At 47.2% G+C, this 12,839-nt stretch overlaps 1 protein-coding gene across 2 annotated transcripts; it reads right to left on the reverse strand.

Annotated features, from left to right (window-relative positions):
* Nucleotides 1-1,786: 1,786 nt before the first annotated feature.
* Nucleotides 1,787-10,666, reverse strand: TGIF1 (TGFB induced factor homeobox 1). Of its 2 annotated transcripts, none has more exons than XM_075706094.1 (3): nt 10,651-10,666; nt 3,700-3,926; nt 1,787-2,353 (listed from the first exon to the last, which is right to left on the reverse strand). In XM_075706094.1, the coding sequence occupies exons 1-3, from the start codon at nt 10,664-10,666 to the stop codon at nt 1,787-1,789; spliced, it is 810 nt and encodes a 269-aa protein (XP_075562209.1). The 2 variants fall into 2 exon arrangements, with proteins under 2 accessions (XP_075562209.1, XP_075562210.1); XM_075706095.1 differs by lacking the exon at nt 10,651-10,666 and adding an exon at nt 6,026-6,050.
* Nucleotides 10,667-12,839: the final 2,173 nt, after the last annotated feature.

Raw genomic sequence — 12,839 nt, forward strand, 5'->3', positions numbered from 1 at the left:
TTCTGGACTTACATGCTATTCCTTGAAGACAAAGTATACAGCCACCTCTGGCTATGTTCAAAATTATTTTTTCTACTTTATTTCAATATAAAGTATTAAAAAAAATAATTCTATATTCATACAGTATCTTAGGATGACTGTTACTGAAGCTGATGCAGACATGAGTAAGCCACAGTATTTACTATTTGCCTTTTTTTTTTTTTTAATATGGTCACTGATTTTAAATTTGAAGGTTAAAGACAGGCAGAAGTTCAGTAGAATTCCAGAGTACTGCAGAGAACAAATAAGAGTATTTCTGACACTAGAAAAAGATAAAGGCTGCAGCAAAACAAAATGCATACACACTGCAGTCTGAATATTGCAGTCTTCTACTCATAATGACGTGCTTAAATTCATCAGCTATCCTGCTCCACAAAGCCCTCCCCAGCCTCCCAAACAGACAACTGGTTGTTTTTAAGGATTAGCCAGAACTGATTTTTTCCCCTGGAGGTCTCTTATGTCAGTGCTGTTGGAAAGATAATGGTGGGTGAGTGACATTCAAGTAAGTTGAAATGTGAGCTGCAAGTCTCCACATGTTTCAGTAATAAGTCATTTTGATAGCAAGGTCCTTTTCTGAAAGGTAACTTAGATTCCGTTGGCCAGAATACACCCCAATACAACAGGGATCTCTTCTAAATCTTCGTCAACCACCTGTTTAAGCATCTCACCAAGACCTAGCTCCCAGAACTCAGATTTCAACCCAACAGTCTCTTCTATTTCAGTCTACTAGAATTACTGAGTCAAAACCTTGTCATTGCTAGTCCAAGAAGAGTAAGAGTGGGAGCCCTTGTCCTCCCCCCTCTAAATTTGTCACCAGTGATGTCTAGGAGCTGTATGACAAAGACCTGCAAAGAATGCTCACCCCAACCCCTCTTCTGGCCTCCCAATTTCATCTTCAGAATGACCCCACGGGCTGTCACATCTCCCAGCCCTGAAGTATTTCTAGGAGCCAAAAGCTGGAACTCTTAGAGGGGCCTAAGATATCCCCCTGAATAATGAGTTGCCTACACAGCTCCCTTTGGCCCCTTCACAAAATTTCAACATAGCAGACAGAGTCAGGTACTTCTGGCCCACTTTTCAGCTTTCCTTTAAACATCTGGTTAACAACAACTGCTAGCGTAGCTCTCTAAACCAAAGTCAGTATGAGCTCAAAAATATTTCTCACTTCGATTTATTTCAAGAGTAAAGCTGTGTTTCCTGCAAAGCTCGTATTCAACAAAATACTCTGTATGCATCCATTTTTAAAGAAAATATTTTATTACATTATGGGAAAAAGGCATAATCATCCAAAATTCGTATTGTTAAAAAAATTGAAAATTTATTTTAGACAGCGTGTCGGTATATTCTGTTCCGCATGGGAATGATAAGAAGACTCTATATCATTACTAGATATTGCACAGTCTGAAAGAAACAAAAACAAATCACATGATCTTGGGAACCATCTCACATTATGAAAAACCTACAAAGAAAACATTAAAAAAAAAAAAACAACAAAAAAACCCAAACACACAATCCTTTCTTTTCTACAGTAGCTTTAAGTTTATAATTCTTGGAATGACCATATTCCACTGAAGACCATCTCAGTGGCAGGAAGCTTCATTTCAGCAATCCCTTGTGCAAATAAGATTAATAAAAAAAAATAATAATAATGCAGTGAAGTCTTTCGATATCGTGTGGGTGGCAATAACCACACAGCTGTTAGATCCCTGCCTGGAAAAACAAAACGGGGAAGGAGAAGGAAGGGGATTTAGGCCATAAGTTTTGCCTGCAACTCCATCTCTGCCGCCCTTTTGAGTGCAACATCCACCAGTAGCTGAAATCCACTAAAATCCTGGTTAAGGTCTGGTGGGGTTGGAGGAGGAGTGTTAAAGAGCCCACTTTGTGCATTTGCACCAGGTCCCAGTTTAGATGCGTCCTCATGGTAGGAGAGGGAGTTGTCTGTGAAGCCGTTGGCCGGGGGCTGCTGCAGGTCCGTGGTCTGGCCTACATCAGCTGGCTGGCAAAAGTGGAAAGGGGCGTCTTTCAATGCAGTCACAGTCGTGTGGCAAATCACTGACGGCCGAGCCAGGACTGACCCTGGGGAAGCTGGCTTGGAAGAGGGCACAGTCTTGCCGAGCGGCGCGGTGGCGGGAAGGAAGGCAGTCTCCTCCAGCAGGGGAATGTAGTTCTTTGTGCTGATGGAAGACTCCAGCAGGCCGCCCTCGGGAAGCTTGGTCCCTCGCCGCGAGATAGTGAATTGATTTGGGTCTTTGCCATCCTTCCTCAGCATGTCAGGTAAAAGCCTGCGGCGTGCATTGATAAACCAGTTGCAGACCTGGGAATATAATGACATCTTAATTTCTACCTTCATTCACTTCCAACCATGTGCCATTAAAGTCATTGGGTTAGATTAATGAATCCCTCCAAGCAGTTTCCTTAACTGCAGAACAAAAGAGAGACCTACTGACAAGTTCTGACATGCCTGGCAAAGGCCCTTCCCTTGTCCCGGCTCTACCCCCGGCTCCCCACTCCTGTTACAGAAAGCCCCAGGACATCTGAAGACTGCTAGCGCTAACAGAGGAGTTTAGCTTTTAACTCTGTGCACACACATTAACCTATTAGCTATTGTTCCCTAGCTTAGGTTAATTAACAACAGGAAAACCTTTTTTCTCTGAAGAGAGCCACTCCTCCCACAAATAGTTACTGATTTTCCTTGTTCAACTGACTGTGTCGACAGACATAACATGAATTACCTCATTTAAGTTTGTCCTTGTTTAAATATCAAACCAGTTTCCTGGGCGATACAGGATAGTTTATAGTTTAATGTCTTTTTTTTCTGTTTACTACATAAAGGAGGTTTTCTTTGTGATGTTACACTAAGGAAATTTCACCTTATAGCCAATTACGAAACTTGTACTAACGAATTAATCTGAAAAAATAAAGCCCAGAAGTCAACTGGAGCGCTCTATATTTAGCGCCTCTCAAAAGCAAATCCGGGTTTACCCAAGTTCTCATGCAGCCACCTTCCCATGAGGTGGAAAGCAGCAGCTGTCAATAGCTATTCCACCAAAGATGATCACAGAAGACGAGAATGATGCATCCAAGGGACCTCCCAGCTGCCAGCGGTATCCCGGGATGAGAATCCAAACGAACCATACAAAAGCCTCATCATACCTACACTAACACACTTGAGTAGCTCTATCCCATATAGGTTGTTCCACTGACCTTACTGGAAGTCATCATACACGTAATTATATACGTGCATGTCCTACATGAACGAGCCTCAAGTTGCGGTTTCAGAAGCGATGAGTTATATGTTAAGCTGCGTATCTATCACCATAAAACCTCTGTTGACAAATAAATACCTTCTTCTCACAGTAGATTACCTTATACAGACACTTTATGTCTTTTGAGCCCCGATTCCGCAAAAATGAGCATGCATGCTCAAATTCATGACTGTCTGTTCTCCCAGAGAAGTAATTTTATTCCCGATAAACAAAGATCATCAAAACACACAATCCCTTTGTATTTCTCCTTACAAGTGCTGTCAGAAGGAGAGCAACAATGAAAAAGGAAATCTCACATGCAGCATAAATATCTGTATCAGTGACTAGACGACAGGTAAATTCAGAAGAAAACAGACAACAGCTCCTTTTGAAGAAAGAACTACTTTTTGAATACCTGTAGTGTGGAAAGGTGTGTCTGTCGGGATAACAGCGCTTTTTCTTGCTCTGAAGGATAAGCATTGTATCGGTGCTCATACAGCCAGTCCCGAAGAATCTGCACGGATTCCTTGGGCAGGTTGCCACGTCTCCTCCGTTTGCCTGAGCCAGCAGATGAGGAAAGATCCAGTGGGACATCCATAGTGTCATCATCCTCTGTTTCACTGCCTGATATTGCAACTACACCTACAATTGTAAGAAGACAAGAACAATCAGCCTCCTAAATCCGTAAACTACTCAGCTCCAGCATTCTACAGTACAGGCACTTTTATTACACTAACTGTCTTTACTACGAATCATGCTATAGCCTCCTATACAGGACATTTGTCCTGCAGTGTTAACTTGTCAAGCTGTAGCTTTTCTGTCAGCTGAACAAAAAAGTAGCACCAATGATCTGTTCCTAGGGGAATCCTTCTCCACAAACCCTCATTTTCTCGTTCCCCTGGCAACCTTTTATCTGCTGCACGTTATCAGATAGCTTCAATCTCATGCCAATATTGTCCAAATTTGCTTGCTATGGTATGCACCCAACACTTTTCTTCAAGGATAACTATACAGTGGCTGGGCAAAAGGTCAATAAGCAAGAACTTAAAACACCCAACTCAAGCAGTGGGTTATTTAATTACTTCTTAACATGCCGATGCTTCCCTCCTGGGAGACAGCTTGTAGGTTTTATAAATAATAGCTCATTCCAGATCTATTAATAAAAACTAATGGAACAAGAAAACAAGAGAGGGAAAAATTGTGTCTGCCCCCATGCCCGAGTGGATTTTTACTTGGGAAGAAAAAAAAAGTGTGGGAAAAGGAAAGAACCAGGTGCCTAACTCATGTAAGAGTCCACCAGTTTACCAGGAGATGGACTTCTGTAATTTAATTGCATTTCTGTATCGAAGAACCACAATCATTTAATGTTTGTTTTAAATGTACCATTTTGCATCCTGATTATTTTTTCAACCTCATGGTTTCCATCTCCGATTTTCATCTGTGGAAATGTGTGTTCTGTGATACACTTACTACAAAGGCTCCAGATTTACAAGTTAACTGCGTACCTTTTTCCTTCAACACAAAGGAAGGAACAGATTTCAAAATTTGATTATCCCTTTATATATACACCACACTATTAGTAACGTGAAGCTATGGTATGTAAATAAATAAAAAAAAAAGACCCAAAACCAAACAAGTATTCAGAATTAGGAAGACTACAATTCTATGCCTTTGGTAGGATACAAAAGTCACCGAGGAAACAAATAGTACTGTAAAATACAAAGAAAACCATGCTTTAAATACTCACCAGGTTAAGCTCATAAGCAAGTTTACAAATCTTACAAACTACATACAAATCCAAATAAGATACCACACACTTTCAACAAGTACAATTAAATATTAATTTCAAGTGAAATTGTACTGACTTTCAGAAGCATTTTCTAGAAACTATGGAAGGAAAACAAGCCCTTAATCCTTCTGTGTTTTGAACTTGGGGGTTGGGACAGGGACATTTGCTCATTCATAACATCGAAACTAAAAACCTTAACAGTAAAAACAAGTTAAATGTCAAAAGTAAAATTTTCATGTGGGCAACCACCCATAGTTCAGAAATTCTGTAAGGAAACGAAGTCAGCCCTAAAACATGAGAAGCATGGCCATGAAAGTATAAGACTATATAAAGCTATAGTTATATCCGTAAGTAAAGAAACAGAAGGAATTATGTCATTAAAAAAAACCCAACCAACAAAACAGAAGGAGTATGTGTGCAAGTTTTGTTTAATACTGGGGCGGGGGGGAGGGAGGGAGGCCAGGGGCAGACCTCTCCCCACACTTTCAAACTTTAGCCAAAGCTGACATTGTGAATTATTCTTTCTTTCCCCTACTTATGAACAGCTTCAACGTCCTTAAATTTAGCTCAAGTTGTTCAAATTTCAATGCATATTTTTGACATGCAAGCATTCCCAGCGGGATGATCAATCTGCGATTTGTCTGGCGTAGTTACCTCAGTAACTTGCTTAGTATTGTTTTCATTCTCCCAATTGCTGATTTATGTAACCGACAAACACCAAACTGACATACTGATTTTTTCCTGTGATGATTAGCTACATAAATTATCCAGTCATGGAACAGGAACAATAGGACAATATTTAAATAGCCAACACAAGATAAACTCCAAATTATGTAAACAGGTTCTTAATTCATGTAGAAAGTATGTCAAGTTTGCTTTAAAATGATTCCGAGCAAACTGCTTTACATTTGTCATAGCTTCACAGAAAGTGCTGTCACGCTTGCAACCTAACCTGAGCACATGCCTTGCACAACGGGCTCCTGGAGCCACGAGGAGCGCTTCTTGGAACAAAGATCCTGCACAGACAACACGATGGCTCTGCAAAGCAACTCGTCCCTTTTTAAATTAAGTTTAAAAACTAGTTAAAACTAGCCTACGCTACTCAATGTTTTCAAGTGCACTGTTCTTGTTTGTCAGAAACCAGAAGTGTTGCAGCACTTCAGTGGGTTGGGTTTTTTCGTTTGTTTTTAAATATAATAGGCAGCAAGATGGGACCTTGGAAAACAGGGAGAGGCAGACAGCGAGGGCTGGAAGTAAGAGGGAAGAGAAGCCAAAGAAACCACTCCTACGAGAAAGTTAGGTGTCTAATGGTTTGTGAGCCACATTTATGTGGCATAACAATAAGTCCTCCAGACACACACCACCCCATCTGGAGCAGCCTCTCCAAAATCGAACACAGAGCTAAAGGACTCCACCACGGGCACCTCTCTGCATGTGAGAAAACTGATTTGACACCAAAACTTCTTCTAGAACTGTTGCTCTTTTTCAACCAAAAAAACCCAAGTGACAAAATACTGTCTGAAAGCCAGTAGCATAAAAACGTTTCTCTATTTTGCAAACAAGATCTTTTGCTAAAGTAAAAGTTGCCATCTGACTAATTGTAACCTACCTAGCAAGAAATGAGTCAACAGCAGAGCCTGCCCTTTGACCCGCTCACTTAGTGTGTCATATTAGTTGACACAGTAAGTTAGTGACACAAAGCAGGTTTTGGTTAAGCAGGAAACCCAGTGTAGTACAACTTCTCCTCATTTACATGAGCTCATTTAAATAGATGATCAGCCCTCTGAACTTGTGGCAGATCTCTCTGGCGCGGTACAGAGCAAGCAGCAACAGGAAGTCATGGCTAGAAATCTCGCACTACCCCAGCTGATATTTTTTACTAGAGCAGGAGCCACGTTGTTGCTGTCAAGGCTCTGTTTTCATTAAAGCATTCCTGCTGATTACAACCCAGCTTTGTTTTTCCGTCTTGTTAGTAATCAGGCTATTCGCTGCTGGTTTCCTGTTTTAACAGGGCCCAACTGAAAAGGCTTCTGGCTAGGCTCCACGACTGGACCATTGGCTTACTGTTATTTATACCCAGAATAAAAGCTTGTGGGCACGACGAGTAGCCCCAGCTGACCTACTAACTTATTTCGTCTTAAAAGCAGGCTAGTGCCAGGTTATTTTACATCTTCTCCTAAATATGTTTAATCCAAGCAGAAAAACTGCTTTTGCAGGACTAAATTAAAGCAGCACGAGTTCATTGGCAGAGAGGTCTTGAGAAACAAGACAAAATTCTAGTTCTCCACTCCCACCGCCCCCACTTACATGAGCAGTCCACGCTATTAATGACCTTTAAGAACTACATGATCAGCATCCCTTTCTTTATAAATTACTTTATCCTCCTGGCTTCCCAGCTGAAGTCATATACATGATTGAATGCACTGTTGCATTGTATCACAGCCCAAAGACTTTACAGGTCCTCCTGTAATCAGCTCAGGAAAGATTACACCTAGGATCTCCAGTCTAGGCTCAACACCCAACCGTTAACAGTTTGAAATAAGTTGAGTAAAAGTACAGCGATGACTAAAGTTGATTTCAAAATGAACTACTGCTACTTAAGAAGGCGTGCTGAAATGCGTTGAGGGGGAGGACAAAGTATATAGAGGCTGAGACAAATGAAATGGAAGTTAAACAAATGAAAAATTTAGGCTATCAGGAAAAAAACCCAACTATCCCATTGTGCCAAGAAAGAGCTTCACAGAGGAAGTGTTAGAAGCCAACTGTTATTCAAAACAGGACAAAGTATACCACAAGGAACAATCTCTGCCTTCCAGAGAGGGGATGGACAAAAATCACCTTACAGACAACCTCCCACCCCACCCCCTTAGGGTTCTCTGAATTTCTTAAGCCGGATTTTTTTATGAGCAAAGATAAACAGAAGCAGTTCCCATCTAAGGCCCCTATCCTGTTGCAACCAAGTTCAGTAGGATTCCTCACATGTATAAACTTGATCACATGCCTGTGTCTTTGCAAGATTGTATTCTAAATCAGCTAATTAACAAGCTAAATATGTTCAGTGTGATTGCTATCACGTTATTATTTGTAAATGAAACTATCCACAGAAGAGTCCTCGGGGTTTTAATCCACAGGCTGTTAGCCAACAAAAAAAAAAAAAAACCAACCACCAAACAAAACACCCAAGAAAAAAAAATCCAACACACAAACAAAATAACCTAACTAAAATTTAATGTGAATTTTAAAACCAACAACAAAAATAAATTAGTTTAAAATTATTCATAACTAACCAAGAACTACAAGGATGAAGAAGGGAATTTCCACAGTAAAAAAAAAAAAAAACCACTTTTTCCTCTGAATAGGTTTTATAATTGAGGAACCAGCTTATTTGTTTTCCCCTGCATTTCACAGCTTGTGCTCTATCGTTTCTAAAGCGGCCAGACTTGGCTATGCTATACTTTCTTTTTTTTTTCTTTAAACGGGATTTTTCTAGGAGTGCAAGCAAGAAATCTGTAACAAAGTCACTCTTTGAAACTTCTTGAATGAGCCTCAAATGCCAGGAGGTCACAAATAACTACAAGCCCAACCTTTAATAAAACAAAGGCACCCTAGCCCTAACATCTTTTTAAAAGTTTCCGTCTTTGTCTCCTCACCTTTTAATTTCTGCCACGCAAACCCCAGGCCCATGGCCCCTCTCAAAAGTTCTCCCTCCCGCCTGTCACCTTTCATTGTTTCCATTGTTTCAGCCCAGGACTTGCAATCCTCAAAGCAGATCTTCCCCCCCCCGCCCCATACACACACGCACACACACACACACACAAAGCCCTACACATGCATACCTAGAAACTACGTCAGCGTTTTTCACACGCATTTATTTCGGGGGTGGCAAGAACAACAGTTGAAAGTGCAGGGAGTTTGGTATTTCACCAACCAGCAGCTGCCCTCGGGGAGAGAAGTCTGAACAATGGAAGCAACAGCAGACAGGAAACCAGCTCACCACTGCTGTGCAAACAGGGAGCATAGGAATGTCCTAAAAATAACCGGGCTAAATTAATTCAGTTAAACCATAAAAAAAAAGAAAAAAAACCCCACCAAAAACCGCTCGCAGTAAGGGTAAGACTCTCCACCTACCCAAGACGACTGAAACATGTTAAAGTCAATGCTGTCACTGTCTCAAGGCACAGAGGGCTTGCGCTTGGTATGCAGCACATGTTGTAATGTAAAAATCCGTGCAGTTAGCTCGCAGGCTGAGCCGCGCCGTGCGCGCCCAGCTCCTGCGGGAACTCCGAATGCTCCGCTTTGAACCACCACCCTTGCCCGCTGTTTAAACTTCGTCTTTGTGCCTTAATTCCCTTTGTGTGCGCTCCTCTTAGACGAGCGGCACGTCCAAAGCTTCTTCCGAGGGCTACAAACCATATTAGTACATCACGTTTTCCAGCAGCCCGATGATTTCACGAACTATTTATGCGTTAATTGCTCCAAGGATATTAACAATGAGCGAGGCTGCTCTACGATAGAGCCGCAGGAATGCGTAGTAGGGGAAAAACAGCACAACTCTGGAGTACTGAACATGCGCACTGCTCCCCTCTAAGCCTGCACTTCGGGTAATTTAATGGTCTTTGAATGCGAAACACCCTTCATCCGCGCTACGGACTGGTAAATCGCAACTGAAAAAGATCCTGCTTTGCTATAAACTTCTTTCCAGCCAGCGCAGATGTTGTTAAATCTGAAAGCACGTTCCGCGTCTTTGTGGCCAAGCTCTAATTTAAAGGCACTTAAAGCACCACAAGCGAAAAGAGTAGCAAACCTCTAACTGTAAAGTTTGTCCGCTTGTAAATTAACACAAAGAAAACTTAAAGAGCCTTTTTTTTGGGGGGTGGGGGGGAGCCTTTCTCCTTTTAACCCTGTGTCGAAACTTTGTACTTTTTTCCCTCCTGTTTTAAGGGATAAAAGGGAAAAAAAAAAAGCAGCAACTTTCAGCAAAATAAGGCAGCCGAGGACGGGGTTTGAGACCCTCCCGCCGGGCCGCCCCCGGCCCCACGCTGCCGTGCCCGCTCCCCCCACGCCGCCGCGAACAAAGAGTTGCCAGCCACCCGCGGGCCCCGGCGCGGGGAGGTGCGGGCGGCCCCGCTTTCCTCGCCCCAAGTTGGGAAAACGACCCGTACCCTCACCCCCCCCCCCCTTCCCCCTCACCGGGACGGCGGGGAAAAGCGACAAAAAGCGTTTTAGCGGAGGGCAGGGGGAAAGAGGCTCGGCGGAGGGAGCGAAAACAAAACTTCGCGGAGGCACAAAGCGGGCGGCCGGGCATGTTTTTGACAGGGAGCCAGCGGCGCCGAGAGGCGGCCGCCTCCAAACAACAGCCCCGCATGTTTTGTCTGGCAGCGGAGCATCCACTGCCATCTTCCACGGGAGCTCGGGTGGGGACACACGCACACACACACTGGGGAGAAAAGGGCCGAGAAGGAAAACAGGCTCCGTCTGGCAACAGCCGCCCCCCCCCCGTACCCCGCCGGCTGTCCCCGCGGGGCGAGCAGCGGCGCAGGGCACCCCGCTCCCCCCCAGCGCCCCGCCACACGCTACCTTTTTTACTCTTCATCTTGATCGCGAGGACCGAGCCGCCGCTGCCGGACACCCCGCACGCCAGGAGCCAGGGGCACCCGCTCGCCGACCCAAGTTTCTCTCTCCCTTTGCCGGACGCCGCTCCCCCTTTAAACTCGGCGAGGAGGAGGAGGAGGGAGAGGGAGAAGCAGCGGCAGCGGCACCGCCACGGAGCGCGGATCCCAGGCGCCCAGTCCGGGGCCGCGCTGCTGTCAGCGGGAGCCGGCAGGCTCTGCCTCCCCGGGGGTTTTCTGGTGCGGCCGCTGCCGGGGTGGGCTTCCCTCCCCCCTTCCCTTTGTTCCCTTCTGCCGGCGATTGGCCCCGGCTCGCCGAAGTGGGGAAAAGCACGGGAGGAAAAGGTACACAGCGCCCGCCCTCCCCCACCTTCCCGCAGCGAGTACGGGAGAGTAACCCAGCGCTGCACTGGCACTCGCGGCTGCCGCGCTGCCTCCTCCTCCTCCTCCTCCTCTCTCCTCCCCTCCCGTCTGACAGAGCCACAGCGGCCCGGGAGGGGAGGGACGGGCCGGCGGCGGGGGGGGGGGGGGGAGTCCGCCCGTAGCCGCTTGCTGAGGCACACACAACAGCGGCGGCGGGGGGAGCCCTCCGTGCCTCCCGCTCCCTCGCCTTTCTTCCCGGCAGACGTTTGATCATTAAACTGGAAGGAGAAGGGGGCGAGGGAGGGGGGGGGAGATTTTGACAGCTGCCCTTGACTAGCCTCCTCCTGTTGCTGCCGGATGAACCACCCACTCCTTCGTGTGAATAAAGAGGAGAAGAAAGGAGAGTACGTACGGCAGGAGAAGCAACCCTCCAAAGACCGGCGGGCCCCGCCGCCCCCCTCCCGGCTGCCGAGCGGGGGCTGCTTCGCCCTCCCCCCCCCCCGAAGGCACTGAACGAGCCCCGGCCGGCGCTGGCCAGCCCCTCCCGCGGGGGAAGGCGAGCCCCGTTTCTGGGCTTATTTTTACATCAATCCGTAAAGGTTGTTTTTCTCCTCCTCCCCCTCGCCCCCCGCAGCCCGGTGGATTTCGGTGCGACACACGCTCGTAGCTGTAAAAGAGGAAAGTCTCGCAGCTCGGCTCGTCCCTCTCAGGCGAGCACGTGTTGCAGCAACAGTTTATTTTCCTGCGGGATGGGAAACGCGGGACCGGTGAGCCCATCCTTGGCGGAGGGCTCGCTCCAGCTTCCCACCGAGCCGGGGCGGCGGGGGGGAGAGCCCTCTCCGAATCCCGGGCGGCTTCGGCAGCCGGTGCCGCTGCACCCCCCTCCCCCCCCCCGCAGCCCCTTGTCCAAGGCAGAAGCGGGGCGCGTATTTCAAAGTGCTGCGCGCCGAGCTGCAGGCTGAAGTTTTCACGCACAAAAAAAAAAAAAAAAAGGTTCTGGCGTGGCAAATGAAATAAAGCCGCCTTGCCTCGCAACAGGCGCGCAGAGGTAGCGTGCTTTTTACGCGCGGGAGTGTGTATATTTACACTACCCCTGCGCCGCCACGTGCTGGGCTGTTTGCGGACGAGGAGGAGCGGGGGCAGGCACCGGGGGCCGGGAGGCAAACGCTTCAAACGGCTGATGAAATAATGAATTCCTACGGCAGAGCAGGGCTCCGTCCTTCCCCCACCCTCCTGCTCGGGCGGCGCGGCGGGCACCCGCACAAACGCGCATTCACAGCAGAAGAGGAAGCAACAGCGTTTTAACAGCAAATCCTTCCCCCCCCCTTCCAGTACCTTGTAACTATTTTTATGTGGCGTAATTACAGCGGCCTTGCTGGAGATAAAACAGCTGTTACATCCTGAATGGGGGACATGTGCGGGGGGGAGGGTGGCTGGTGAGTCGTGTCGGTTAACAAGGCCCCGGTGTCGGCCGCTGCGGGGCCGGCCTTGGGGGGAACCGCTGGGGCCTGGTCGCCGGTACCCGGCGTGTCTGGCTGCCGGTTAGCGAGGCGAGGCGGCCCGGCCCAGGCACGCTGACTCAGGCCGCCGCGGGCCAGCGCCGAGTCAGGCGGGCGAGTTGGTTCTGCCGCTGACTGAGCGCCCGCCGGCGGTGGCGGCGGCGCGAGCCGGGCCGTTAGCCGCCGACCAACCGCCCCCCAACCGCCGGCAGCGGGGCGGGCGGGCGGGAGGGAGGGGAGCACGCGCGCCCTTCAGGCCGCCTTCCCGCCGCGGTGCCGCCGTCGCCCCTCGGTT

Source organism: Pelecanus crispus, chromosome 2 (genome assembly GCF_030463565.1).
Source record: "Pelecanus crispus isolate bPelCri1 chromosome 2, bPelCri1.pri, whole genome shotgun sequence".
Classification (NCBI taxonomy): domain Eukaryota; kingdom Metazoa; phylum Chordata; class Aves; order Pelecaniformes; family Pelecanidae; genus Pelecanus; species Pelecanus crispus.

Coding starts and splice junctions, on each gene's coding strand:
- TGIF1 (XM_075706094.1), bottom strand. Junction 2,354..3,699: donor CACACCTTTCCACACTACAG/GTATTCAAAAAG, acceptor TTATATTCCCAG/GTCTGCAACTGGTTTATCAA.